The 25,038-nt window shown below is 56.3% G+C and overlaps 1 protein-coding gene across 5 annotated transcripts in view; it reads left to right on the forward strand.

Moving 5' to 3' along the window:
* Positions 1 to 25,038, forward strand: part of TRABD2B (TraB domain containing 2B) — a 207,730-nt gene that overhangs the window by 156,410 nt on the left and 26,282 nt on the right. For all 5 annotated transcript variants that reach the window (XR_011994812.1, XR_011994810.1, XR_011994811.1 and 2 more), the window contains exons 3-4: positions 13,735 to 13,881; positions 19,580 to 19,754. Coding sequence is in view for 2 of the 5 variants with exons in the window: in XM_072724059.1 (XP_072580160.1) it covers positions 13,735 to 13,881; positions 19,580 to 19,754 (322 nt within the window). In the remaining 3 variants the exon portion in view is untranslated. The remainder of the gene's footprint in view (positions 1 to 13,734; positions 13,882 to 19,579; positions 19,755 to 25,038) is intronic.

A 25,038-nucleotide genomic window follows, 5' to 3' on the forward strand; every position in this document is an offset into this window, starting at 1 on the left:
AGCAGAGCAGAGCCATGAAGGACATAAGCCTGGGAGTGCCATTCTCATTTAGGGTGGGTTTTTTTTAAGCTCACACATACACACACCATCCCTTGTCCCTGGTTGGCCCAGAACCAACAGGCCCCATGTCGGGTCAGCGGTGCTCAAGGCAGAGTCTGGAGGATGTCCCTGTGCAGCAAATAGAAATAGTCGTGAAGTGGGGAGGCAGAGACACACACCCAGCGGGGCCAGGTCTAAGCCTGGGCCGTGGAGAAGGATCGATGGGACTGCGTGGCACCAGGGAGGGGGAACCGCGGTGGCGCTGATGGCAGTCTTCCCGGGGCTGCTGCCCAGCTCCACGCCCAGGGGGATCTTTGTGACGTGTGCAGATGGTAGTCTGGGGTCCAACGTCCTCATGGTGTGGGCCAGCACGGGGTGGGCTACGCCACTCCCGAATCCACGTGTCATCTGTCGTCTCTCCATCGTCTACATATCTATTTTTATCCCCATCGGCCACGCTCTCCTCACACCCATGTGCACACACTCACTCTTCCACAACTCCTGCTCACGTAGAGTCCCTGACACCCCAAGGCAGAAAGCAGCTCTGGCCTGCTCTGCAGAGTCCAGGAACCCCCCGGAAGGTTGCAGGCGGGGAGCTAAGAGGCGGGAGCAGCCCTCCCTCTGCCCCTCACCCAGCACCTGTGGGGTCCTTCTCTGTTCCCACGGGCCTGCCCTGGCTGCTCCGAGGGGCGCAGAGGGAAGCCTTGGGTAGCCCTGAGCACTTCCCGTCAGTGGAGTAAGCAGCTCCTTGCTCCTCCAGAATGTGTCGGACTTTTCTGTATTCTTTTCCCAAAACCCAAGGCTCAGGTTTCAGTTTCAAATTCTTTTGCCTCGGGTCTAAAAACATTTTTCTTTTCTGCGGTGGGGGAAAGAGGGGACAAGGGGGCAGAGGAGACCTGAGCTGCCCAAGTGAAACAGTCGGATGGCTGGCTCCGGCCATAGTCTGCATCCCCTTCTTGCCGGGTGGCCCTGGGCGCCCTGTGGCCCTCTCTGGGCCTCAGCATCCTCTCCACAGGGTGAGGACCCCCTGCAGGATCGAAGAACCCTCCCTTGCCTGCCCTCAACTTTCCCTCCCTGCTGCCAGGAAGTGGTGCCTGTGACTTTAAACAGGTGAAAAGCGGGAGCCCTTGGAACTGCATCTTAGTTTTGTCTACAAGGCCAGTTCTGTGCGGCTGTCTCCTTTGATGTGCTCTAGCAAGAGTGTCCATCCCCGGCTCTGAAGGCCACGGCCCCTTGCCAGCCACACGCCGTCTTCTTTCTTTCTCGCCATTCTTAGCTGCCCCTCCTCTGCCCAGCTGCTCCCCTGAGTGGGGCTCCAGGCTTCCTCAAGTGGAGGAGGGGTGTGGGGGAGGGCCAGTGCCCAAAATTCAGAGCAAGGGAAAAGGGGCAGTGGTAGGTGAAGAAAGAGGCTCAGAGCCCTGAGCCGGAGGGTTCTGGAACATCTAAACCAGTAAAGAACTGGAATTCTATAGCCTGCATTTCCTTCCTCCCGGCATCCCCAGGCCCCAGGTCCAGGTGGGACTCCTCACCTGTCCTCCTCACCTGTCCAGGCCCACAGAGGGCCGACTGCCTCCGTCTGCAGTCCCTGCCTCTCCTACCTTCTCCACGAAACAGCCAGAGCCTAGCTTCCCAGCAGAAGGCCAGCCTGGCCCGTCCCTGTTTTGTCACTTTGGTGGCTTCCGGCCTGGCTGAGCTCCAGATTCCTCCCTGCACCTGCTCCCTCCCGCCCTGTGCCCCTGGCAGCAGCACCCCATGCTCTGCCCCACCCTCCCCTATCATCCATGCTTCTCCCGGGCCTCTGCATGGACATTGACACCACCCGGAAGCCCTTTTTATTTCTCATCTACATGACAAGGGTCCCCACCCACAGACACCACTGCGGATCCCATGGCCTCCCCCGGCAGGATGAGTCCCTCCCGCTGCCCTGGGTTTATCCCAATGCCCAGTTTTCACAGGTGTGTTAGCATCTTGTTGCAGGGCTTCCTGGGGCCCCTCCTTGCTCGCTCCTCCCCACCCCTGACCTTGAGCGCCTTGAGGATAGAATCAGTGCCCAACACGGAGCCTGCACTGACCCATATCAGACACTGGGGAGTGAATGAGAATCCAGGCCACACGTGCTGGCTCCTGCCCCTTCTCAGAGCTGCCCTGCTGCTGCTTAGGGAACAGAAGTTTCTGAAAATGCCCTAAGGAAGCACAGTAATGTTTACAAGGTTTTTAGGCGGCTAGCTCGCTAGCCAGGGGGGACAGATCTTATTTATTCTCCCCACTTGGCAGATGCGTAAACTGAGGCTCAGAGCGAGGAGGGCCTGTCCCCTGTTCTCGTAGCAGCCCACCACCAGACAAGCCAGAAAGGAGCTTCATGCAGCCTGCACCTAGCAGGCCCCACATTTGAACCTGGGCCAGAGCCCTGCCCTTCCCGCTGCTCCCCACACTCGGTCTCTGAAGCTGTTGGTAGCCGACACAGGATTTCACTTGTCAGCGCTGAGCGCCCCCAGGGCCAGCCCTCGGCCCCCCGGGCCCACCCGAGGGCCTGCTCTCGCGCCATCCTCCCTGGCCGCTGCCCGGGCCCCCGAGCGGAGGTGCCCACGCTGCTGGAGGGCCTGCGAGACTGCCCCCTCCTCCCTGCACACTGGTAATTGCCGTGTGGTCAGGCCAGAAGGAATTAGACAAGCCCTCGAGGAATTTCATACTGATTTTGCAAATGAAAATGGAGACTTGCCTTTTGAAGTCTAGGCAGCTGTGTCAGCAGGCAGGTCTGAGACAGCAGGGAAAAGCAAGCTCCGGCTTCCAGCCCGTGGATCGGCCACTTCACAGGCCTCGTGGTGGTGGTGGCCTCTGTGGCCACCGCTGACCGCCTGCCTGCCCGGCACACCATTGTCCCCGGGTGGGTGTCGGTGTGCTCCTTGGCGGTCCCCACCCCTGACAGCTGACGGGCCGTGTCTGAAGATCCAGCGGGGAAGGGCTGAGTCCGCCAGCTGGGTGGAGCGCGGAGCCCGCGGCCTGAGATGGAAGGCCCTCCACCCTGGACCCTCTGCTGGCTCAGCTCCTGACACATCTTTAAGGACACCAGGCGCTTCTGTGCCCCCTGACCTTGAACACGTTTCCCTCCCCACCCCACCCGTCCTGCACAGCCCAGCCTGAGGTTGATCCTTCACCATGCCCAGGCTGCGTCAGAAACCCTCTGAGGCCCCAAAGGCCCCAGTATTTCCCTTTGATCATGAATTTACCACTTGGCTTTATAATTATCTGTTTCTCTGTCCATCTCCTCTACCACCTTGACGCTCCTCAGAGCTTTATGCGTGAGAATAGGTTGGCCTTGGTGACTCTGTGGGTCTTTCTGTTATATTTTGCTCTCTTTTTCCTCCACGTGCAGTATGCATTCGACTTAGGACATCAGAGGGGGTGACTGGGGACCAAAAAAGATTCATGGCAGAGAACTGACACTGGGGAGGGAGACTTCAGCGCCTCACGCCTGGCCAAGCTGAGGCCCTGGTCCACATGGACCTGACATCAGGGACACATGGATGTCACTTACTTTTCTGAGCTTGGTTTCCCTGTCGGTGAAATGGGATCACTAATGGTGGCCTCACACGGCTCTTGCAGAGAAGAAATGAGCTTCCGTATGCAAAATGCCTAGAATCATAGACTGTTGTTGAAATCCTGTGGTGGGGGGCCGGTAGCACTGTTCTGAAACGCTATGCTCACAGAACACTTCCAGAGCTGCAGGCACTCACACACTCTTGTGTTTCAGAGGGGGACCCTGTGACCCGGAGAGTGGGTCCCACGATTGATCTGGGTCAGAGCTGGCAACCCCAGAATCTGGGTCTCTGGCCTGCCTCAGGCCCGCCTGCACCTAAAACCCAAAGCCAGGGGACCCCTTTGCCCTCCAACGGGACAGACCCCCTATCAGCTCCCTTCCTGGAGACCCAAGCATCCGGGCCTGCCTTTCCCCATTACCCAACCCGGTATCAGCCTCCCTACCCAGCAGAATGCTAATCTCCTCATGTGGGTGGCTCCGGATTTATGAGCATTTCCTGGCATGACTTGAAGGACAGAAGAGGAACGCAGGGATCTTGAAGGGTGGTCTTTGGGTGGAGAAACTAGGCGTTCAGAGAAAAGAAGGAAAGAAAGCAAGGGTGAGTCAGCCTCTGCTGCCCGCCCCGGGAGGCAGAGGGCTCGGCCGGCCCACGCTGCCGCAGTGCCGAGGGCGGATGTGGCTGGAACCTGCTGGAGGCCAAGTCCCGTTCTTCTCCTGGGGTCACAGGATTTGGGGTGGGGATGGTGAGGGGAAGGGCCGAGTGGGCTCCGTTGCTCCCCCTTCAGGAGGATGGCAGAGCTGCCTTCAGCTTCCCTCCTGGCTTCCCCCCAGCCCCCCCAGCACTCCCCCGCTCAGGCTGCAGGCCTTCCCAGCTCACTCCCCGGAGCCAAGGCCGCCAAAGACCTCAGACCTTCTGGATGTGCCCCCCTGCCCACCCCGCCTACTCTGACCCTGTCCTGCAAACCCCCTTCCTCTCCAGATGGACCCTCTGTTCGCCCCAGCCTGAGCCCAGGGCTCATGGGCCATCACCTGCCTCCCTTATCCTGACGTCAGTGGGAAGGGCTGGCAGGAGAGGTAGGCGGGAGGGGAAGAGAGTTGGGATAGTTCGCCCCTGCCCGCCCCTCTTCCCCGCTGCCCCTATGGCCCAGACCATGAAGGGGTAGCCATGCTGTCCTCCAACGTCCAGGCCTCTCACCCCCCCTTTGCCTTTAAGACCCAGGGGCAGGAAGCCTTCCACCTGCTTCTCCCCAGTGCTCCCCAGCCCCTGTCCGCACCTCTGTCTATGTTCCCATCAGTTACCCTTGCAGTTGCACTTACCTCACCAAAGCTCACATGGTTGACCATGCGCCATCTTGTTTTCTGTTGGGTCCTAAGCTCAGCTACCTGTTCCCCCTGGCTCACTCCTCTCCAGCCACACTGGCCTGCCTGCCTCTCACACGCAGCAGGCCTGCCTCTGCCTCAGGGCCTTTACACATGCTGCCTCTGCCCCACACCAGTCTCCTCTTGGTGTCCAGGGGACCACCTCCCTCAGCTCCTTCTCCGTCAGATCTCCTCTTCAACCTCACTTCTTTTTGTGCCTTTACTGGACATCATCCCAAAAATGTCAACCCTCAGTGCCCCCACACACACACTTCTTATATTCTTTGCCTCATTTTCTCCTTAGCCACTGTCACTCTCTAACATGGATGTTTTGCTGGTTTTGGTTTTGCTCATTGTCCCTCCTCCCTGTGAGAGCCCTGTTGGGGCAGGGATCTTTACTTGTGTTCACAGCTGTACGTCCGGCCCAGAACAGCATCTGATACAGAACTTCTCCACACATGCTCCCTCAATGAATGTGTGAGTTGGTCCTTTTCAAGAGTGGGTAAGCCAAGGCCCAGGGAAGGAAAGTGATTTACCGGGGTCTCCATAGTACAGACTCAGACGGAGCCTGCACCTCTGGTCCTACCTGCCAGCCCAGAGCCAGGCCCTGGCTCCAGGAAGCCCCGTGTTTATTTGGATGCCGGCTTCTCAGTAACCCAGTGTCCGGAGACAGGATTCTGTGCGGGCGGCCCAGGGGACTCAGAACACTGAGCAGGAAGCAGGGATGTCGTCGGCTCTGGTGCTGTCGATGGGGCCGGGAGCATAACACAAATAAACCTCAGCAGACCCCGCTGGGCTCTAACCTTTGAGGAAATCTTCCCCAGGCTGGAGAAACCTTCCCATGAGGCGGAGCTCCCTTCCACCCCAACTCGGCAGGCATGGGGGGCTCGGCTACCCCAGCTCTGTGCCCTGGGGGGTAGCGGGTCAAGGCAGGGAGCTGCTCCACGGGGGGTTTCGGGACAGGGGGTTCCGGGCTGGCTAATTCACTCAGCTTTCTATTCATCCTCCCAAGTATTTCTGAAGCACTTACTGGGGGTCAGGCACCACGCTCTCTGCTGGAGAAACAGCCGCGACCAAGTCAGACGATGGGCCTGCCCTTGGCACGTCACCCCGGAGTACGCAGGCCCAGCATGGAACAGTCATGAAGCTGGGGTAGCATAAGAGTCCAAGAAGCGCTGGTTCCCCCAAGGAACCTGGCCGGCCCCCGGCCCAGGGATGTCCCATGTCCTGAGGAAGGAGCCCGGGCAGCCGAGTGAGAGGCGGGTGGGAACTAATGGGTGAAAAGGTGGTTTCAGGCAGTGCAGGAGCAAGGGGGACAGTCCCGAGGCCGGGAATAATGTGGCACGAAAGAGACTTGCACAGGCCAGGGCAGAGAGCCATAGTGCAGGAAGGCCTCCCCCGGGGGGGCTACCTTGGCAAGTGTGACCTCTCTCCTCTGCTCATGTCAGCTCTGACCAGGCCTGTTGCTACGGTTCTAGCATCCCTCCTTCCCAGCTGACCACTCAGACGAGGGACCTCCCACACAGTCCCTGTTTGTCTCCTTATGTCTGTTCTTCCTGCCAACGACTAGGTGGAGATAGCTTGGCAGGTCAGGCCCAGGGGTCGCAGAAACACCCCAGTACCTGTCAGCTGGACCTGAATTGGAATCCCAGTTCCAGCTCATCAACTCAAGACCCTGCGCAGGTGACTTCACCATCCTCAAGGCCTGTTTCCTCATATGTCACATGAAAGAACAATCCATTCTCTGGAAGAATTATGGTAGAGGACAGTTTCTCAATATCCCTACAGTGGCCCATGGAGCCTGGCATACTAACCAATACTGACCTCATCTCCCATCTCTGTCCTCCTTGTTTACTCAGCTCCTGCCACCCTGGCCTCTGCTGCTCCTCATGTACACCCAGGGCCTTTGCACCTGCCACCCCCCCTTACCTCATCACTCCCTGCCCCCTTTCCTGCTTTATTTTCTCTCTGTAATACATACTGTATTTGTTAGGGTTTTCCAGAGAAACAGAATCAATAGGATGGATGGATGGATGGATGGATGGATGGATGGATGGTAGGATGGATGGATTTTTTTTTTTTTTTTAAGGAATTAGCTTACACATGGTGAAGGCTAGCAAGTCCAAGTCTGCAGGGTAGGCTCAGGCTGGAGACCCAGGGAAGAACTGATGCTACAGTTTCAGCCTAAAGACAATGTGCTACCAGAATTCTCTTTGAGAAAGGAAGTTGGTCTTTTTCTACGAAGGCCTCAACTTACTGGATGAGGCCACCCTCAACTAGTTATTCTGGAGCATAATCTGCTTTACTCAAAGTCTGCTGATTTAAATGTCAATCGCCTCTAAACAGTGTCTTCACAGGAACATCTAAAATAATGGTTGACCAAATCTCTGGGTAGCTTGGCCTAGCCAAGCAGACAAATGAAATCAGCCATCATAAGTGCATCCCTTGTTAACTTGGCACCCACAAGCATCTCCTTAAACCATTCTTCATCTCCAAATAAAGACAATAACAAGTTCATACTTCCACCCAACGTGATACAATGATCATGCGTGCAACCAGAATATGTCAGCGCCTTCCCCAGGTGAGGAGGCAAAGCCTTTGGGTAACGTGTACTCTTCTCCTTGATATACCACAGTTTGAATGCTATAATGTAGCGTTAATAATACTTAAATGCTATGACATAAAGTCAGTTTGTCTTATGCTACATACCGGGGGAGAAAAAAGAAAGAGGAGAGAGAAGAAAACATTTTATACACACACAAATATTCTTAAACTAAGGGAGAAATACTCTTGACAAGGAGTCTTCTGTTTCTGCCTGCCCGTCATGTGCTCACGGCTGCTGTTTAGAACTACCTTCCTCTCCTTCCACTATCACTACTGTAATCCCTTTATCTTTTGCAAGCACCTCAGCTGGTTGCGGTTCCCACCTGGTGGGATGACCCAGAGCTTCATTCCTGAAGGATCTGGGCTACTAGTAGTCCTGCCTGGATTGAGTTGTTGTGGTTTTCCATTGACGTTGGCTAATCACTGGGCGTGGTGATCCGAGGAGGCACCCTGAGGGATCTGGTGTGCTGCAGACGTCCTGTGCTCCCCCTCCCTGTGGGGCAGCAGTCCATTTTCCCTGCCCATCAGGACCAGTCATGCCAGCTAGCACAGTGACTCCCTTCTTTACCTGTTGACTCAGAGGCATGAGGAGCTCTAAGTGGCCGGAGGCCGTCTTAATCCCCTCTTCAATGGAATCATTGTTGTGTGTGTCTAACATGCTAGATACCAATGCTTCACTAATCGTTTTGTTTATCCTCTGTTTACCCCCAGCACGTAAGCTCCATGAGAGCAGGATCTGAGTCTGTTCTGTCCCTAACCAAACCGCCAGCATCTAGAACAGTGCCTGGCACATGGCAGGTACTCAGTAAGCAGGGCTGAGTGGGTTGGGGCCCTTGCTGTGATTTCCCTGTGTTTCAGGGTGGGTGAGAAGAGCTCATCATCCACCTCAGAACCCCAGCCCGAGAGCCAGGCGTGGCCCACGGAGCCTGGGTTGCAGCATGTTCTCTGACAGAGGGGTCCTGCTGCCTCTCCTCACTGACGGCACTGGGCCAGCAAGTGAGCACAAGGCCTTGGTGTTCACCACCCCAGCCCATTCAGGACTGTTTACTAGACTAATCTGGAACAATAAACCTGTCCCCACCCTCCTGGCGCCTGCCTCACTCCATTCTCAGCCTGCTTTTGAAGCTGTGTTTAAATTCTGGGCCTACACTCCGCAGACACCGCGGGCCAGCTCCTGGCGGGCAAGCGCTGGCAAGGGGGGCTGCGCCGGGAGGCTCAGGTCCTCCTGGTGGCTGGGCCTCCTCACGTGTTATCCAGGGGGAGCAAGAGGACTCTAGCCTCCACCCAGTGTTTGTTATTCCATGTCAAAGCTTTATCATAAACATTATCCCAGAGTAGGCCACGGAGGCTCTGGGCGAGGAGGGTTTGTTATTCTAAAGTGGCCGGGAGCAGAAGACGTGAAGGCCCGGGAGTCTGTGACCAGCGCCAGGCTTGGGAATTCAGGGTTGAGTAAGGGGGAGGCAGAAATCAGGGTGAGGCTCTTCTGTGCCTGTACATGGGGCCTCAGAGGCCCCACTTACCACCCTCTACCGTCATGGTCAGTTGGGATGTCTGCCTCTGAGATGAGCCCCCACAGAGGTGGAAACTAAGCCCAATTAATCCACCGACCCCAGATCTCTGCAGAGGTAACAAGCAGTGTACTGACGTGGGCGATGGGGCCCTTGGGAGGTCAGAGAATCAACAGAAAGTAAATGTTTGTTGATTGAATGAATAAGTATAGCTTCCCTATATCTGTTGGAAGCACCAAGAGTGCTCATGAAGAAGCACGTATTATTTTGAAGTTCCAGTCATGGGAACCTGGTCTGGAACCAGACAGACATCCTTCCAAAGCCCAGCTCTGCCCTTTACAAGCCATGTGGCCTTGGGCACTGTCTGCTTTTTTGGTGTCCCATCTATGAATCAGGACACCACCTCTGCTGGCCTTCTCCCAGGGAGAGCAGAAGGAGGCCCCAGTGGGCAGTGGGCAGTTAGGAGGATGGGCTCCAGGGCTGGCCTGCCCAAGCCCAAGCATGCATCCCATCCCTGTCCAGCTGTGTCACCTTTGGTGAGTTGCTTACTGTCTCTTTGCTGTAGGGCTGAGTTTTCTAAATCTATAAATTGAAGCTAATACTAGACTTACCTCCGAGTTGCTGTAAAGATTAAATAACATGAGCTTAAAAGATGCCTGACATAGAGTAAGTGCTCAAAAAAACATGACAACCCTATAATGAACCGCTGAGGACCTCTTTATGAGTTCCAAAGGATGGCCAGGAGGTGAGAGGTGTAGGGAAAGGGCATGTGACTCGGAGTCAACAGTCTGCCTTCCAGAGCGGTTCCCGAAAAATCTGTTTTGTTCCAGCAGTGACCCATGAACAAAGAGGCAGGCTTCCTGCCCTTACCAAGCTTTTGGTCTACACAGGCAGGGAACAGGGAATCACCTGAGATGGACACTTAATGGGATAAGTGCCACGACCAGGGGTGGGAGGCATAGACCTCACCCAGGGGTCACGAGAGTCCAGAATGATAGGCGTGGGTTTCCACCCACGCCCCAACAAACTGCCTGTGCCACACTGGGAATGCCTCTTAAATGATCTGGTCTCAGTTTTCTATATGCAACACGCTAATAATAAATACTCTGTGGCTATTTCTGGCTGTTTCATAAGGCTCCAGAGGAAAGACGTCTGTGGGATGAACCTGGGCTGTGCCAGTGGATATCCAGACATCCAGCCCCAATCTGTAGCTCCACAAAGGGTGCTGGGCTGGGCGTCAGACTTGGCTTTGAGTCTGCTGCCCCCAGCTTTACTGCGTGGGCCTGGATGAGTTCTCTCTTGCCCACTTTGGGCTTCTGTCTCCGGTCTCTTTTACATGATGGGGGCACAGGATGAGATCAGTGGTTCTCAGACTGGGCTCCAGGAGACCCATGGGTTCCACAAAGGAGGCTTGGGGTCTCTGCTGCAGGTCTCCTCCCATCAGTCACAAAAAGTTCTACTTTTTTTTTTTTTTTTTAATCTGCTCCACATATGGAGTTCTAAGTCCTTTGGAAAATAGTAACAGTAAAAAAGGATTCTGTGGCCAAGAAACATTAAAAAACAAAAAACAAAAAACAAAAAAAAAAAAACACTGGACCAGATGACCTACAGGGGTCCTTCCAGGTCCAATTTGGGAAAGTTCAAGTCTTATTATTGACCAAGCATTCTCTGACTACACGCCAGGGCCGTTCCTAGCACCCTACAGATTGTAACCCAACTCCTGGGAACACCTCCTAGCTCCACGAAAGCCACATGACTGCAGAAGTGACTCTGTGTGTCTAGAAAGGCCCAGGGGAGCCATTTCCCCTCCAGCGGGGTCTTCTGGGCACTTGAACAGATGACCTCACCAAGGCCAGGTGGTGCTGACACTGAAGAGCAGCAGGTGTATGCAGTGGCAGGGTGTGGTCACAGGAAGCCTGTGCATCCCGGCCCCCGCCCCCAGGAGAAGTGGAGCACTCCAGCTTGACGTGGATGCTTTCATGCGAGGCGTGTTCTGTGTGGGAGGAAGTGCCTGTTGCCTTAGTGATGTGCACAGCAACAGGCGGGCCACGGCCTACTGTGATTCATCCCAGCCACCAAGCTGCCACTGACCCCCTGCACCAGGTGGTCCTGGATTGAATTTCAGGGTGCTCGCCAGAGTTCGGAGAAGGCTCAGAGGTGGGGTCTGACCTATCTCCAGCCAGCTCATTACAGGGTGCAGCCTGGGCTGCTGCACCCCAGCCCTATCCAGCTCTCTGCCTGCCAGAAACAAAAGTGTGGGGAGGATGGGCAGAGGGGGACCTCCCAAGGGCCCCATTGCCCACCTCAGTATGCCCCTTATTACCTGAGCTTTTCTGTTCAGATCGTGTGTTCTGGAATCATGTGGCTGATGCCACTGGTGGAAACTTATGCCACATGGAAGCAGCATGCCCCAAATGCAGAGTGCCAAAGTTCTGGGGTCTAGTCTGAGGGGCTTAATGAGGAGCCTTGAAACCCGAAGTGACTGACCACAGCAGGTGGCACTAGGTGGCACTAAGGTGCTAGGGAAAGGATGGAGTGACATCCTCTCTTCCCTGTGCAGAGAGCTGCAGATACAAAATGAGTGAGATACCAGTCCGATCTTCAAGAAGCTCAGAGTCTAACGGAAAAGCCAGGCGGCTAAATAGCAGGCACAATGTCATGTTCACGCGGGGTAAACAGAAGCATGGCGGGTCACTCGTCCATCACCTCAGTTGTGCTGGGCAGCACCAGCACTGAGCATATGCTCAGGTATCTGGACTCGGTGGCAGAGGGCCCCTGCCGGGCTCAGCTGTCCTGACTCACATAGTCTGGGAGTCTGCTGCTGGCTGGACTGGGATGGCCTTGGTGGGACAACTGAGGCAATTCGGCTCTGCCCACCCCTGGTGGGCTAGCACAGGCTGCTGTCAGGGCCCCGGAGGTACAAGAGGCAGCAGCAGCACTGGCGCCCTTCAGGCCTCTGTGCTTGTGCGTCATGGTTACTTATACCCAGAGTCAGAATGTCAGAATGAGAGGGAGCCAGAGTTCCACGGCCAAGGGCATGGATACGTGGACAGGTTAAAGTTTGGAGCCACTACTGGGTCAGTCTGCCACGCAAGGAGACTGTGGGGACCCCTCCCCTGTGGGGAGAGGCCTGACTCAGCCCCCAGGTGCTCAGAGAAGCTGCTTCCCAGAGAAGACATTTGAGCAGAGCCTGGAAGGCCAAGTCTGAATTTGCAAGTGGAGTGCAGAGGTGGGAGGTTCTCATGCACAGAGAACACGGTAGAAGCAGCCCAGAGACGGAAGAGTGCTGAGTAGTTGGGTATTTGGAGGCACGAGGGCTGGGTAGGAAGTGAGGTCATCACCACAGCAGGGGCCAGGTCACCGCCTTGCAGGCTCTACTGAAGAGCTAGGCCTTTATTTGGAGGGCAGGAGGCACCTGGGAAAGTTTTGAGGGGGTAAAAAAAAAAGAAGGAAGGAAGACGATCAGATTTGTGCTTTTGAAAGGTGACTGTGGCAGATGACTATGGGACGGGGCAGGTGGGACAGGTTGCACTGGGCCCAGTGGGAGATGCTCGGGACTGAACTGGTGCGGTGAGAGGCCCTCCCGGGACTGTGGTCCAAGATGGCAAACAGATGATGACGTGCAAACAGCACGAGCGAGGCCTGAGGACTGGCATGCTGGTGGCCAGACGACGACAAGGACAGGTGGCTTGAGACTGCCTCCGACCTTCTGCCCAGACCCGCAGCAGCCTTCCCTGCACCTGTGCTGAAGAACTGACATCGTGGTCAGACTCCTCCCGTTGGTCGGCCAGAGGGGTCTGGGATAGTTCCAGCCCCAGGTGTGCAGAATTGAGCAAGTCCCTTCCCCTCAGGAGCCTCAGTTTCCCCATCTAAAATGGGACATTTGGGATCATCTCTCAGGGCCCTCATACCTGGGGCAGGCCGTGTTCCATTAGAGCGGTGGTCCTCATTCCAGAAGCAATCAGACCACTAACGTTGTTCCCAGGGAGCCTGTTAAAAGTACACATCCTGGGCTCCCCCTCAGAGATCCCGGTCCCGGGCGTGGGGACAGGGCATCTGATACTGTTGTCCGGTGCTCTACATGATCCCCGTGCCAGGCAGGCTTGGAGAGGGTGCAGCTGTGTTCCCAGGGCCCCGCAGAGCGGCTCAGAGCGCGGAGGAGCTTCAGGGAACGTGCCAGGCGCCAGCATGGGGCCGGTTCAGAGAGGCCTGGCTCCTCAGGCCTCGCCTGGGGGTGAGGGGGACCCTGAGAGAAGTGGTCTTGGTGGGGGCCTTGACATCTAAGTGGTTCTCTGTTTTGTTCGTTTGTCTTGCTTTGTTTTCCATGCTCCTGATTGCAGAATTAGTCTGTGCTCACTCAAGAGCTTCCCTAAGCACAGGAACAAGACAAATTTAGTCAAAAGACCAACTCACCCATCATTCCAAAACCCAGACACAGCTAGGTTCTCATTTTGCCACATTATGAGATTGGATGTGGGGGCCTGCGTGGGCAAAGGGCTGCAGATGAGAACAGAGGCCAGCGGAGGCTTTCGGGTTGCACCACTCAGGCCTAGGCCCCACGCGCCGTCTCCGTTTCAGGGTCTGCTGCCCCAAAGTGCAGAGTGAGGCTAGCCGGGCCTGGAGGTGTCAGGGCCCTCGGCTGATCTAGAATCACAGCCCTCATTCCTCGCTCTTTCCTCTGCGCAGGTGCTGTTTGCCCTGAACCAGACCCTGCTGCAGCACGAGAGCGTGCGGGCGGGGAGCCTGCAGGCGCCCTACACCACGGAGGACCTCATCAAGCACTACAACTGTGGGGATCTCAACGCTGTCATCTTTAACCATGACACAGCCCAGGTGAGGCTCCCCTCCTCCCACCCAGAGAGCCTTTAGGTCCCCAGCTCCACAGGCCCGGCCCGTATGAACCCACATGGCGTTTATTAGACACCTACGATGTGCCAGGTGCAGGCAACCTTCTCTCTGCAGGTATTCCATTTTACAGTCGGGGAAACTGAAGCTCAAAGACACAAAGAGACTTGCGCAAGCCCACACCACTTAATTGTTGAGTTCCCAAGTTATCCAGAGCAGCACTCGAGTCTGTTGTATGTGGGCTTAAGGAGCTTAGCCTCGTAAGAGCAGGGGGCCTCTGATTCAGGTCAGCCTCTGGGGAAATTAGAGGCCTTGAGGAGATGCTCGTGGTTAGAGCTTGGGCTGGAGTCCAGCTGAAGGTGTTCTGCCTTGAGTCAAGCCACCCACAGGTGGGGCAGAGAGTGAGGAGCACCCCGAGGAGCTGAGCATGACTCTGCCAGGCATCCACCTTCCCCTCTGCTGACCGTGTCCTGGCCCAGGCGCCCCGCCGCATGCACCTTGCTCTGCTGACCTGTGCCACCTGTAGCCTCCCCCACGCCATTCGTGCGTTGATGCCGCTGTGCCTCTGTTCAGGCTCCTCCCTCCTCTTTTCCTCCTGCTTGGCCATGGCCCATTGTTACTTCCTCCGAGAAGCCCCCCCGGATGCCCTGGATGGAGTTAGATGCTCCCCCCAGGCCTCTCTAGGTCCCTGTGCCTTCCATCATGATGCTTGGTTAACCACTTATTTAAGAAGCAGTTGAGATAGAACAGATCACTTCCTTGCTCAGGACAATGCAGTGGCTCCCCACGTTTCTCAGGGTAAAAGCCAGTCTATGTAATGACCCGTGTGGGCCCTGGGTATTCCCCCACCCCCAGCCCCATGTCCTCTGCCCTCCCCTCACACACATGCACCACTCAAGGGTGTGGGCCTCCCAGCTGTTCCATGGGCCCCCTGGGGATGCTTCACCTTTGCCCTTCCCCAGGTATCAGCTGGGCTCACCCCCATCTTAACCCAGACACCATCATCCAAGGGAGGTGGGCCCCAACTCTGATCGAGAATTGCAGCCTGGCCCCTGCTCCCACACCCTCAACCTCTTTATTAGGCTCTGCTTCCCCGCCGAGGTCTCTATCATCTTCTCACATACTTTCATATTTTGATTCATCAATAAGTGATTATTTATTGTTTGTCCTCCCCACTAGAGCATAAGCTCCCTGGGGACAGGGATTTGGGTCTGTCTTATTTATCTGTATTCTGATTGGCTGGGCCAGTGCCTGGCTCAGAGCAGGACTCTGTAAATAGGTGCTGAAGGAATGAATGAAATCGTTGGTAAATACCAGGCACAGTGCTATGGGAAGGGATCTGGGGTGGTGAGGGGCAAGGCAGCCGGAGAAAGCGGCCCTTGTGGGGCTGCCAGTCTCCTAGGAGAGAATGGGACATTCCCCAAGCAAAGGCACCCAAGTGTGAGCCCTTGCTCCGAGAGAGAGAGTACAGGGTGCAGCTGGGGCCTGTGACAGGAGCAAGAGTTTATATGGACTTGGGACAAAAAGGAAGGATGCCTGCAAGGTGAGAGGTCAGGGAAGAACCCCACTTGGCCATGGACAGGAGGAGGAGGCATGTTCCAGTAGAGGCAAGAGGGAGCAGGAGGAGGAGGTGAGTTTGGGCTGGAGGTGTAACCGGGGACCAGGCTGAGCGTGCATGCCGCCCTGTACACCCTGCACCTTTCTCTGTCCTGCTGCCCTGCTGCTCCATCCTGCTGGGACAGAGGGAGGATCAGGGAATGGCTATCCAGGAAGCCATGTGGGTATGCTCCATGCTTCATGCAGTGTAGACAGTGAAGGAAGGATCTGGAGACCCTGCAGAGGAGGCCCAGGACTCTGAGAGCTAACTCTGATCTACCTGTCTGAGAGCTCTGGGCCAGAGCCCTGCCCTGTGTCATTCGCTGGGGGAGAGGCTGGTGAGCTATGTGGCCGAGGGGACCCAGTCAACACTCAGGGTAGCCTGGGCATGAAGTAACCAGGCTGGGGGCAGGAGTGTGCAGGACAGGGCCCTGCCCGGGCCGAGGCTGACACTGAGCTGAGAGGCGGAGGAATGGGATGACCTCAGCAGATAGCAAGCTCAGGTTTCCTTTGAGCCTGATTTGCCCCTGGCAGGTGAACTGCACTGGGTCCCCTGGCGGTGTCCAGACTTGAAGCAGGGCAAAGGTACAGGTGCAGGGTCCAGGATGGGGGCAGGGGCTGGGTGCACCTCAGCCACGATCTCTCTTGCCTCCCCACCCCTCCATCTCGCCTTCAGAAATGGCTCATGCCTTAGCCTTCCAAAGCTCCCAGGTCCCTTGCACCATCAATGGCCCATCATCAGCAGGGACCCGAAGGCCACTTCCCCAGGAGGCCCTGTCTGAGCCCTCAGCCTGTGTTAGGTGTACAGTAGCCATATACTTACCATCCATACCCAGACACTTTGGAGAGTAAAAGGTCAAATATAATTAGGGGTCAGAATAAGTAACAGGCATAGGGCAGTCTAGCCTAGCCATGAAACTGGACCGTCCTGGACAAAGCAAACACATGGTTGTCTGTCAGGGGCCAGGCTCCAAGCTCCCACATCCCTCTCAAGGCACGGATCCCACAGTGCTCGGACTCCTCCCTGGGCTGTGAGCCTCATCCAGGGCAGCAGACCCAGGCTGAGGGTGCTCTGTGACCCCTAGCCTGACCCCTAGCTAGACCCATGGAAGTTCATGGAAAGTGGCTTTGGATGGATGGGCCAAAGAGCAGGGGTGAGACCATCGAGGTCAATGACATCAGTAGACCCGAGCACTTGACCACCAGGCCTGACCCTGTCCTGGTTGTGCGCCCTACACTGCAGTCACTCCCTACCCCCTGCCCTGCCCTATCTATCTCATCACGCCACCTCCAGCTCATGGCTCTAGCACCCCAGGGACCTGACATGTTCTCTTTATGGTACATCCTGCACTTAAACTTGTCACAGGAGATTTAAGGTTCCTGACAAGTCTAATGACATCATTAATTTGTTTCTATCCCAGCCCGGGCCCAAACCCAAGTCCCATCCTTGGCATGGAGCCAGGGCCCGTCAGCCTGAAATGTGCAGAGAACGGCTGCCAGCTGCCGGGCAGCCCCGGAAACCCTGGTGGCTAGCCTAACTCCGTCGTGGCTTTGACATTGACCTTTCTGGTTCTTGTCCTCGTTAAATGTCTTTAGCTCCCTAAAGAACAAATGGAGATTCGTCTTTCCACAAATGCACATTCATGGTCAAGAATCAGGAGGAAGAGCCTCTGCCGGGACCCTTGGCAGGAGGGAAGGAAAGCAGGATGCTTCCTTCATGACTCTCTGATGATTCTGAAGGCTTCTACTTGTCGGACCTGCCTCTACCCTCTGCCCAAGGCCACCCGTCACTGTAGCCTCTGCCATCATGGGGGAAAGGTGACAAAGCCCGCTCCGTCCCCCAGGCGAGGTGTAGAAAGCTGACGTGTAGTCAAGACTTTCTTTGTGCTGTGTGCTGTGCTAATAAGCACTTTCCAAAACTGACTGTATTTAATTCCTACAACAACATATATTACTCCCACGTCACCAATTTGGACACGGAGTCTCAGACAGCACAAGGAACTTGCTAGTTACAGACAGGCAACCCAACTGGTAACTGGGAAAGGAGGGACCCCGTCCCAGGTTATGCTGGCTGTCTGACTCCAGAACCCGCATCCATAACCACTGACTGCCTCTCAGCTCATTCCCTCACGCACTCATTCACCGATTGAACAAATATCTATTTCTTGGTACACCATCATCCACATTCTCTCCCCTGCCTGAGGCCTGAGGAACAGAGAGGACCACATTTCTAGAAATAACTCTCTGAGCCACAACTCTTCCCCCATTCAGGAGCTTCTCCTGGAGCTGCATCAAGCCCAAATGTGGCCTGCTTTGTCGGGGCTGCCAATCAGCCCTTCCCATCACTGGTGGAAGCTCCATTCCTCCATTTATCTGTTTACCAAACAAACCCCAACTTTGATTGGGCACCAATCTCTGGGCACTGGCAGGGCTGCTGCACACAGCCACTCGGGTTGTGCACTGAACAAGTTTAGGTTTCATCAGTCATATCATTGCCTTGTCATCCCAGAACAGTGAATCAGGAGTTTGTGGTGGAAAAGCCCCTCCCCTCCCACTCTGGGGAGCACCCTGGTGCCTGGCCAGTAGATATCAGAGACAGATGTCCCAACAGATATCAGAGACAGATGTCCTGGCCCCGTCCAAATCCTTGAAGGTTCAGCCTCTGCTGACGTCTCCATTTTCCTCAGAAAGAGTGTTGACAACTTGTCAGTGGCTCTAAAAGCCATGTGGCTGGGTCACATGACCCTTGGGAGCTAAGCCCTGCAGGACCTTCGTCTCTTGCCAGATGCTCCACCTAGCTAGCCCATCTATCAGAGAGGCCTCCTGTTCTGTGCATTGGCCTGAGTTGACAGAGAGAGAGATGGAAGAAGAAACTCCAGATGCAAGACATCCTGTGGGCAAGAGCTCAGAAGGTGGAATGACAGTGAGGGGTTGTGGGAAATAGAGAGTATGTTCTGACTCATGCCTCAGTCTCCCCCGTGGCCCCGTGGCTTCTTCTCAGGCCCCATCCACCATTGGATGCCATGGTGCCAGAACCCCTGGGCCTGACATCCAGGCCAGGAAGACAAAATGTTGGGAATGGAAGAGCCCAGGAGGAGGCAGTGCAGTGGGGAAGGACAGCACTACTTTATGTTCATGGTTCCAGAAGCCTTGCTGGGCAGCTGCCCTCTGTGGGGCCCGGGGGCCAGGAAGGGCAAGAGCTCTGTCCCTGGACTCAGGGAGCTCTCTGCCTAGTTCAGCAACGTGTCAGTGATGCTGCCCCTACACCCGCCCCCGGCCACAGAACTGGGTGTGGACAGTGGGCCTGGAGCTGAGAAATGGGGAAAGTTCTAGCCAGGTTGTAGACTCAACCATCATAACGGGAGGCGGCCATGAGCTGCAGTGTTTAAGGAGGGATGGAAGGGTTCCCCTGGGAGCCAGGGGGCTGTGGAGGGGAGGTAGTGGCCGCCGGGGCTCCGGCACTGGGGGACTAGCCTGTGACCTCTCCTGTCATCTCTGTAGGGTGCCCTGGGCGTAGCTCTCACATAATCCCCATCTCACACACGAGGAAACTAGAGCCCAGGAAAGTTAAGTAACTTGGCCGAAGTCCCAGAGCGTCAGAACCGGGCCTGAGTCCAGGTGGGCCTGCCCCTGTCGCCTGTGGCCTTTCTGCTCCGCCAGGCAGCTCCGCTGACCCTCCATACCCGCTTGCTGACCCGAATTCCTTGCACGCCAGGCTGGGGGCTGACGGGAGGACAGCGAAGGAGCTGAGAACCGTCCTGCCTCGCGGACCCTGGCATCAGGAAGCTGAGAGTCCACAGGGCAGAGACGCGGGAGCCATACGTGCAGCCGGGCTCTCCTCCCCACACTGCTACCTCAGTGGCTGTGTGACCTTGCTCAGTCTCTGGATCTTTCCACTCTTGCTTTCTTCATCTGTAAAACTGGAATGACCACACTCCTCTCAAAGCGTTTTTGGAATTGATGAAAAACCCAGACCAAATGTGTAGCCCACCGAAGGGGCACTTAGGCTCTGCTGCCGGGGCGCGTTTGCGTAAAGCCCCGGCCACCCCGGCCCGGGAGCACTGAGGGCGCCTCTGTCTTGCCCTTGCAGCTGCCCAGCTTCATCAACACCACCCTCCCGCCGCACGAGCAGGTGACGGCCCAGGAGATCGACAGCTACTTCCGCCACGAGCTCATCTACAAGAGGAACGAGCGGATGGGGAAGAGGGTCATGGCGCTTCTGCAGGAGAACGAGGACAAGATCTGCTTCTTCGCCTTCGGAGCAGGTTTGGGCTGGCGTGGGGAAGGGCCTGCTTGCAGAATCGTGGGGGGCTGGGAGGTTCCGTAGACCCTGTCCTGGTCTGTCCTTCATGCAGGAGGAGGCGCAGGCCGGACGGAGCAGGGCAAGCCACGCGGCCCACTCCACGGTTTCCAGCCAAGGCTTCTCCCGCATTAGGCCCCGTGGGCCAGAGGAGGGGCCGAGCCAGGGCCGGGCGGCTTCGGGAGCCCCTCGCGCCCCAGGAGGCCGTGCGGAGGGCTCAGACGGGAGCCGGGGCCCCTGGCAGCCCAGCCTGGAGCCTACCCGGTGGAGCCGGGCCACGCCTGTAAGCTCCGGCGCCCCACACCCCGACCTGTGGCCCGGCCCGGCCCGCTGGGGCCGCTTGACCTTGCCCGGTACCTGCAAGGGCTCAGGCCCCTCTTCCGTGCATGGGCGGTGATAGCAATGATCATCTGATGAATTGAAAACTGCTATCTGGGGAAGCGTTAGACAGATTAGCGGTAACATTTCAATTACCCAATGGTAGGGACTCAGGCTGGGGCTCCCTCACCGTCATCGTCAGCACCCTGAGTCACTACAAGCTTGATCACCCCGTCACGGGCCGTGAGCCTGGTGCTTCTCCTCTGGCTTCTTTGTGCAAAGGGAAGCGCGATGTCCAGGTGCAAGGCTTGCTGGCCCTCCCGTCTCTTCCTCCCTCTCCTCCCTCACTCCTTCCTTTCCCTGTGCTGTCTCCTGTGATGACAGCGATGTCTACCATGGGACCAGGGGATCGCATTTGCCTCCTCTGTTGGTCAGCTTTGCCTGCAGAGCCACAGGATAGAAATGGATCTCTTGCTCACATGGGTGCCATCCACCTCCTGCTGCCTGACAATGAAGGGAGAGGGGCCGTGCACGGCTGCTGCCTCTCCGCCCTCCCTCCCCTGCCTGCCCGCTCAGGCCGCGCGTCCCTGTAGCCCAGGACCGTGCCAATTCTGCAGTGGGCACATCCACCGAGTGAGGCCTGCCTCCCCCGCTCTGCATTCAACCCCATACACTTCGAGGGGAGAGCCAGGGCCCCCCGACTGTGCCTATCTTCCCTCCTGGGGGGCCCTCAGCACAGGAGAGGCTCGTGGGACAGCCTCTGTGAAGCCAAACCTGCAGCTGGACCAGAAAAGTCCCAGATTGTGTGGGAGCACTGCCACGGCCTCCCTTCCCCTCTGGCAGCCTCAGTTTCCTCATCTGAACAGAAGGATTCAGAAAGTACTTGGGCAATTGGTGATTCCAGCGGCTACTTAAACAGTTTTCAGAGGAGAGGGGTTCCCATAGGGGTGTCCGGAGAAGCCAGCAGGAGCAGGACCTTGGCTGATGGAGAGGGCAAGGCTACTGTCCAGGTGCAGAACACATCCTGGGGACCAGGCATGAGTCAGGACAGCTTTGTGGGTGGTGAGGAGAGTAAGTGCTCCCCAACACACCTGGTCAGCATCCAGCTGCCTCCCTACTGCTCCCTCCATGGGCATCTGGGCAGTGCTCCTGCTCCGAATGGCCCTTCACTGACTATAAAAGGGGAGGCATTCTGAGCCAAGCCAGCCACCAGGCTTCTCTCCAAGTGTAAGAGGAGCCCCTGGTGAGCCTCGTCCTTGAGGGAGGCCAGCAAGAGATTCAGCATTGCACATGCCCCACCTGTCCCAGGGCCTGAGACCAGAGCCACCAGGGTCCGAGGCTAGCTCTTCCCTGCAGGTGAGGAAACAGGAGAGGCTGGAGATGAAAATCACAGCAGTGTGGTCTCTGGGCACCGGCCTGCTTCTCCTGAAACCCACGTCCGTGGAGACACAAATGTCCACTCAGGGACCATGCCCACCTCCACTTTCTTCCCCATCTTTGAAATCCAGCTGGTCCCTGGCTGGTCCAGTTGACAGACCCCTGAAAAGGCTCATATCCATCTACTCTGTCCATCCCCAGGGCCACTGTCCCCATCCAAGCCTCCATTAGCCCCAGCCCAGCCTTCGTTGCCTGTAGGCTGCTCCCCACAACATAGCCGGTGACCCCTGCTGGCTCTGTCTCCCACCCCACCTTGAGCTCTGGGAGGGCACGCGCCACATACTCACCCTGTGTCTCTAGTAGCATGTAATAGGTTTCAAGCTTGATGAGTGTATGAAAGAATGAATGAGCGGAAGGACAAACAAGTGAATGAATATGGACCAGATCTTCTCCTCCTGGTCTCAGCTGGGCCTGGTGGACAGGTCAGGGCAATGTGAGCTCCGCCTCGGCTCTCAGAGGCCTGCTGTCCAATAATAAGCCCAGAGCCCTGCACAGATCTTGCCGGCAGCTGCCACTGGAGGCCCAGCCGCCCCAGAAACAATGGTCTACACTGTGCTGCACATCTACCCTCAACCTGAGAATTTCAAAGCTGGATGCAGCCTCCAAACTCAAGCCTGCCCACCACTTCCGAGCCCGGGACACGCTGAGGTCCCTATAGGCCAAGATACGGGGGAAGCTCCTGGCAAGTCAGGGACGGAGGCCAGACTGGAGCCCAGGCTCAGGAGCTCTGATCTAGGGGGCTCTGTTCTTAGGTGTAGTCAGGGAGCCAGCTGTGCAGACGTGTGACAGCCACTGTATTGGCATGGGACACGTCCACACGGCCCGCAGCCAGAAAAGCCCACACCTGCCTCATGGAGTTCTTACGGCCATGTGGCTCCCGCATCCCACATCCTATGCCCAGCTGAAGATTTGCGTACCCCGCTAGGATGAGCATCTTGGGCAGTGTACAGCCTTCAGACAAGCTGCAGACACTCCAGTCCTCTACATGCTCCTGTCTGGGCGCCTGTCAGTCCCATGCCTGGCCCCCCTAGACCATCGGGCACTGACCCTTACTGCACATTCTCTGTCTGGTCCTCAAACAAGGCCCGGGTCCCCCAAGGCTATGAGAAGCAGGGGAGGGCCTCTGCCCCTGGAAACAGGCCTACCCATCCCCCAGGCGTGGATGCTCGTGCAAAGGCCTCTCAGATCCAGGTTCATGGTGTCTCTAGGAAAAATGTCAGAAAACAGAAACGTGATGCTGAACCAGGCCCCTGCTGAGCTTCTGCTGTTCTCTGACAGACCAGCCTTAGAGGCCAGCCTCGGGCTCTGAGGCTCTGGAGAGCCTCCCCCGTCTGCCCTTCCCTCCCACAGTGCCCGTCCAGACCCTTCCCCAGCCCACCACTGCTCCAGAATCCTTCCTGAATGCCCAGGGGCACAGACTGGGGTTTCCAGTGCTGATGGCAGTTGGCCACCCCCTCTCTGTTCTGCTCTATGGAGACATTCGGGACAAAGAGTAGGAGGTTTGGTGTCAGGATGCCTGGGTGTAAAGTGTGCCTCCACCACCGTCAGCTAAGAGACCCTGGGAAAGCCATTTCCCCTCCGAGGGCCTCAGTCTCTTCATCTGCAAAATGAAGATACCTGCCTCATCAGATTGTGCTCAGTATGTTCATTATAGATCACGGGTTAAAATTCTCAGCCACGGTGGAGGGATCTTTATAAATAAAAACTCCTCCTGTGAGCCAGCCACCACTCCACGCTCGTGGGGTATCTTACCTTGGATCCCTGCAATGACTCCATGAGGTGGGGTTTATGATACTCCCTTTGCAGAAGGAAGCTTAAGTCCCAGAGAGGAATAACGGCTTCCTCAAGGCCACACAGGCGGACTTTCAACCTGAGCCCTGGTTTTAGGGTCCCAGTCCTCACGGTTTCCTCCATGCATGGGGCCCTTGCTCTAGAATTCCAGAAATGGTCACAATTGTGGGAAGGGCATCTTTTTATCTGGAACATCCCACAGAAGAGTAGTGTCAGTGATGTCAGTGTCGGTGGTGTCAGTGATGTTTCTGTAGCAAGGCTCTATTTGACCCCTATTGAAGGTTATTCAGTGGGTTCAGGGGCACCCAGGGTGTGAACATGGGTGATAGTTCTCAGCAGTCCTGGGTGACATCTAGGGACCCAGACGGAAGCCTTGCGTCTCCAGGAGGTGGCTGCGGCCAGTGTGCAAACCCAGATGTTCTGGAGCGACCTAGACCACTGCCATGGAAAGGAGTGCCCGCCCCCAGGGGAGGGAAGGCCTGATTCTCCACTCTCAGGCTCAAGGACAAGCTGAGCCTGCCGGGCCCCCAGAGATCTTGTGCAGGTTCTTGGATTTCTGTTCCTCTGTAAGTAGCAGAAAAATAGGTATGAGGTAATGAGTTTTTATTAACTAAATGTCTTTAATTTACAAGCTCATCTAATATTCTGAAATTATCTCCTTTCTACCATGTTTGAAGTTAAACAAATATCTTTTGCTTTAAAAAAAAAAACAAAAACGTGGTAATATAAAGCAAAGGGAGCTTTCGGAGGCCTTACTTGACCAAAGAAAAAGTTGGTAACTATACTGTCCCCCCTGCCTACCCCCTTTTCTTACCATGGGACAGAACTGAGCATGCCTGAAATGTGATGGAAAGAATGCCATAGGAGGGGTGAGGCTGCTCAGAGGGGAAAAATACTCACCCAGGCTTCCAAGGAGGCAGGAAGAGTGGGGCCAGAGCTCAAGTAGAGGGTCTGGCATGGGTAAAGGCCACCTCCTTACCTGCAATTGAAGCAGGAAGGAGGCCGGCAGACGGGTACTTGCTAGTGGGAAAGTCACCCGATGGCTTTCTAATCAGAGCTCCACTTTCTAGGGGGGGCGGGGGGGGGAAGTCATCTGCAGAGAACGAGGAAGCAAGTGGAGGAGGGTTCTCGGTTTAAAGAGAGAACATTGGCGTAAATGCAAGCAAGACTGGCCGTAAGAACTGGCATGGACAGGAAGTTAAACAGGTCTCTGGGCCGACTGCGATCGATGCGTGATGGCTGCCTGGAGCCTGGTGGCGTAGAGGATAATAAAGCCACATCCGGGTTCAGCACAGAAAAGGTCTTGATTGACTGGTGATGTCGGCCCTGGGCCCCGAGATCTGCTCCGACCGCTAGGAGCACAGACGCTGACCGGCAGTGAGGGCCCGCCAACCTGTGGAGGCTCCAGTCACAGCAACACCGAACAGCCAGGGTGTAAATGTGAATGCTGTGCCCTGGGCCTTCTCCTGATTTTGGCCAGCACCCCCTGCTCAGTGAGCATCCCACTGTGTGGGAGCTACCCCACGGCAGGGCCCACGCCTTCCCAGAATCGCCAACACCCAGGAGACATTCTAATCAAGTTCATTAGGTGTAGTCACACGGTATCGCCTGGGCCCCGCAGAAGCGGGGAAGGAAGTCTGTGTCCTGGGCACTAAAAGAAAATTGTAATTTTGTCCCTAGCTCCGGGGAATTGGGCCTTCTTG

This window comes from Vulpes vulpes, chromosome 10 (assembly GCF_048418805.1).
Source record: "Vulpes vulpes isolate BD-2025 chromosome 10, VulVul3, whole genome shotgun sequence".
Classification (NCBI taxonomy): domain Eukaryota; kingdom Metazoa; phylum Chordata; class Mammalia; order Carnivora; family Canidae; genus Vulpes; species Vulpes vulpes.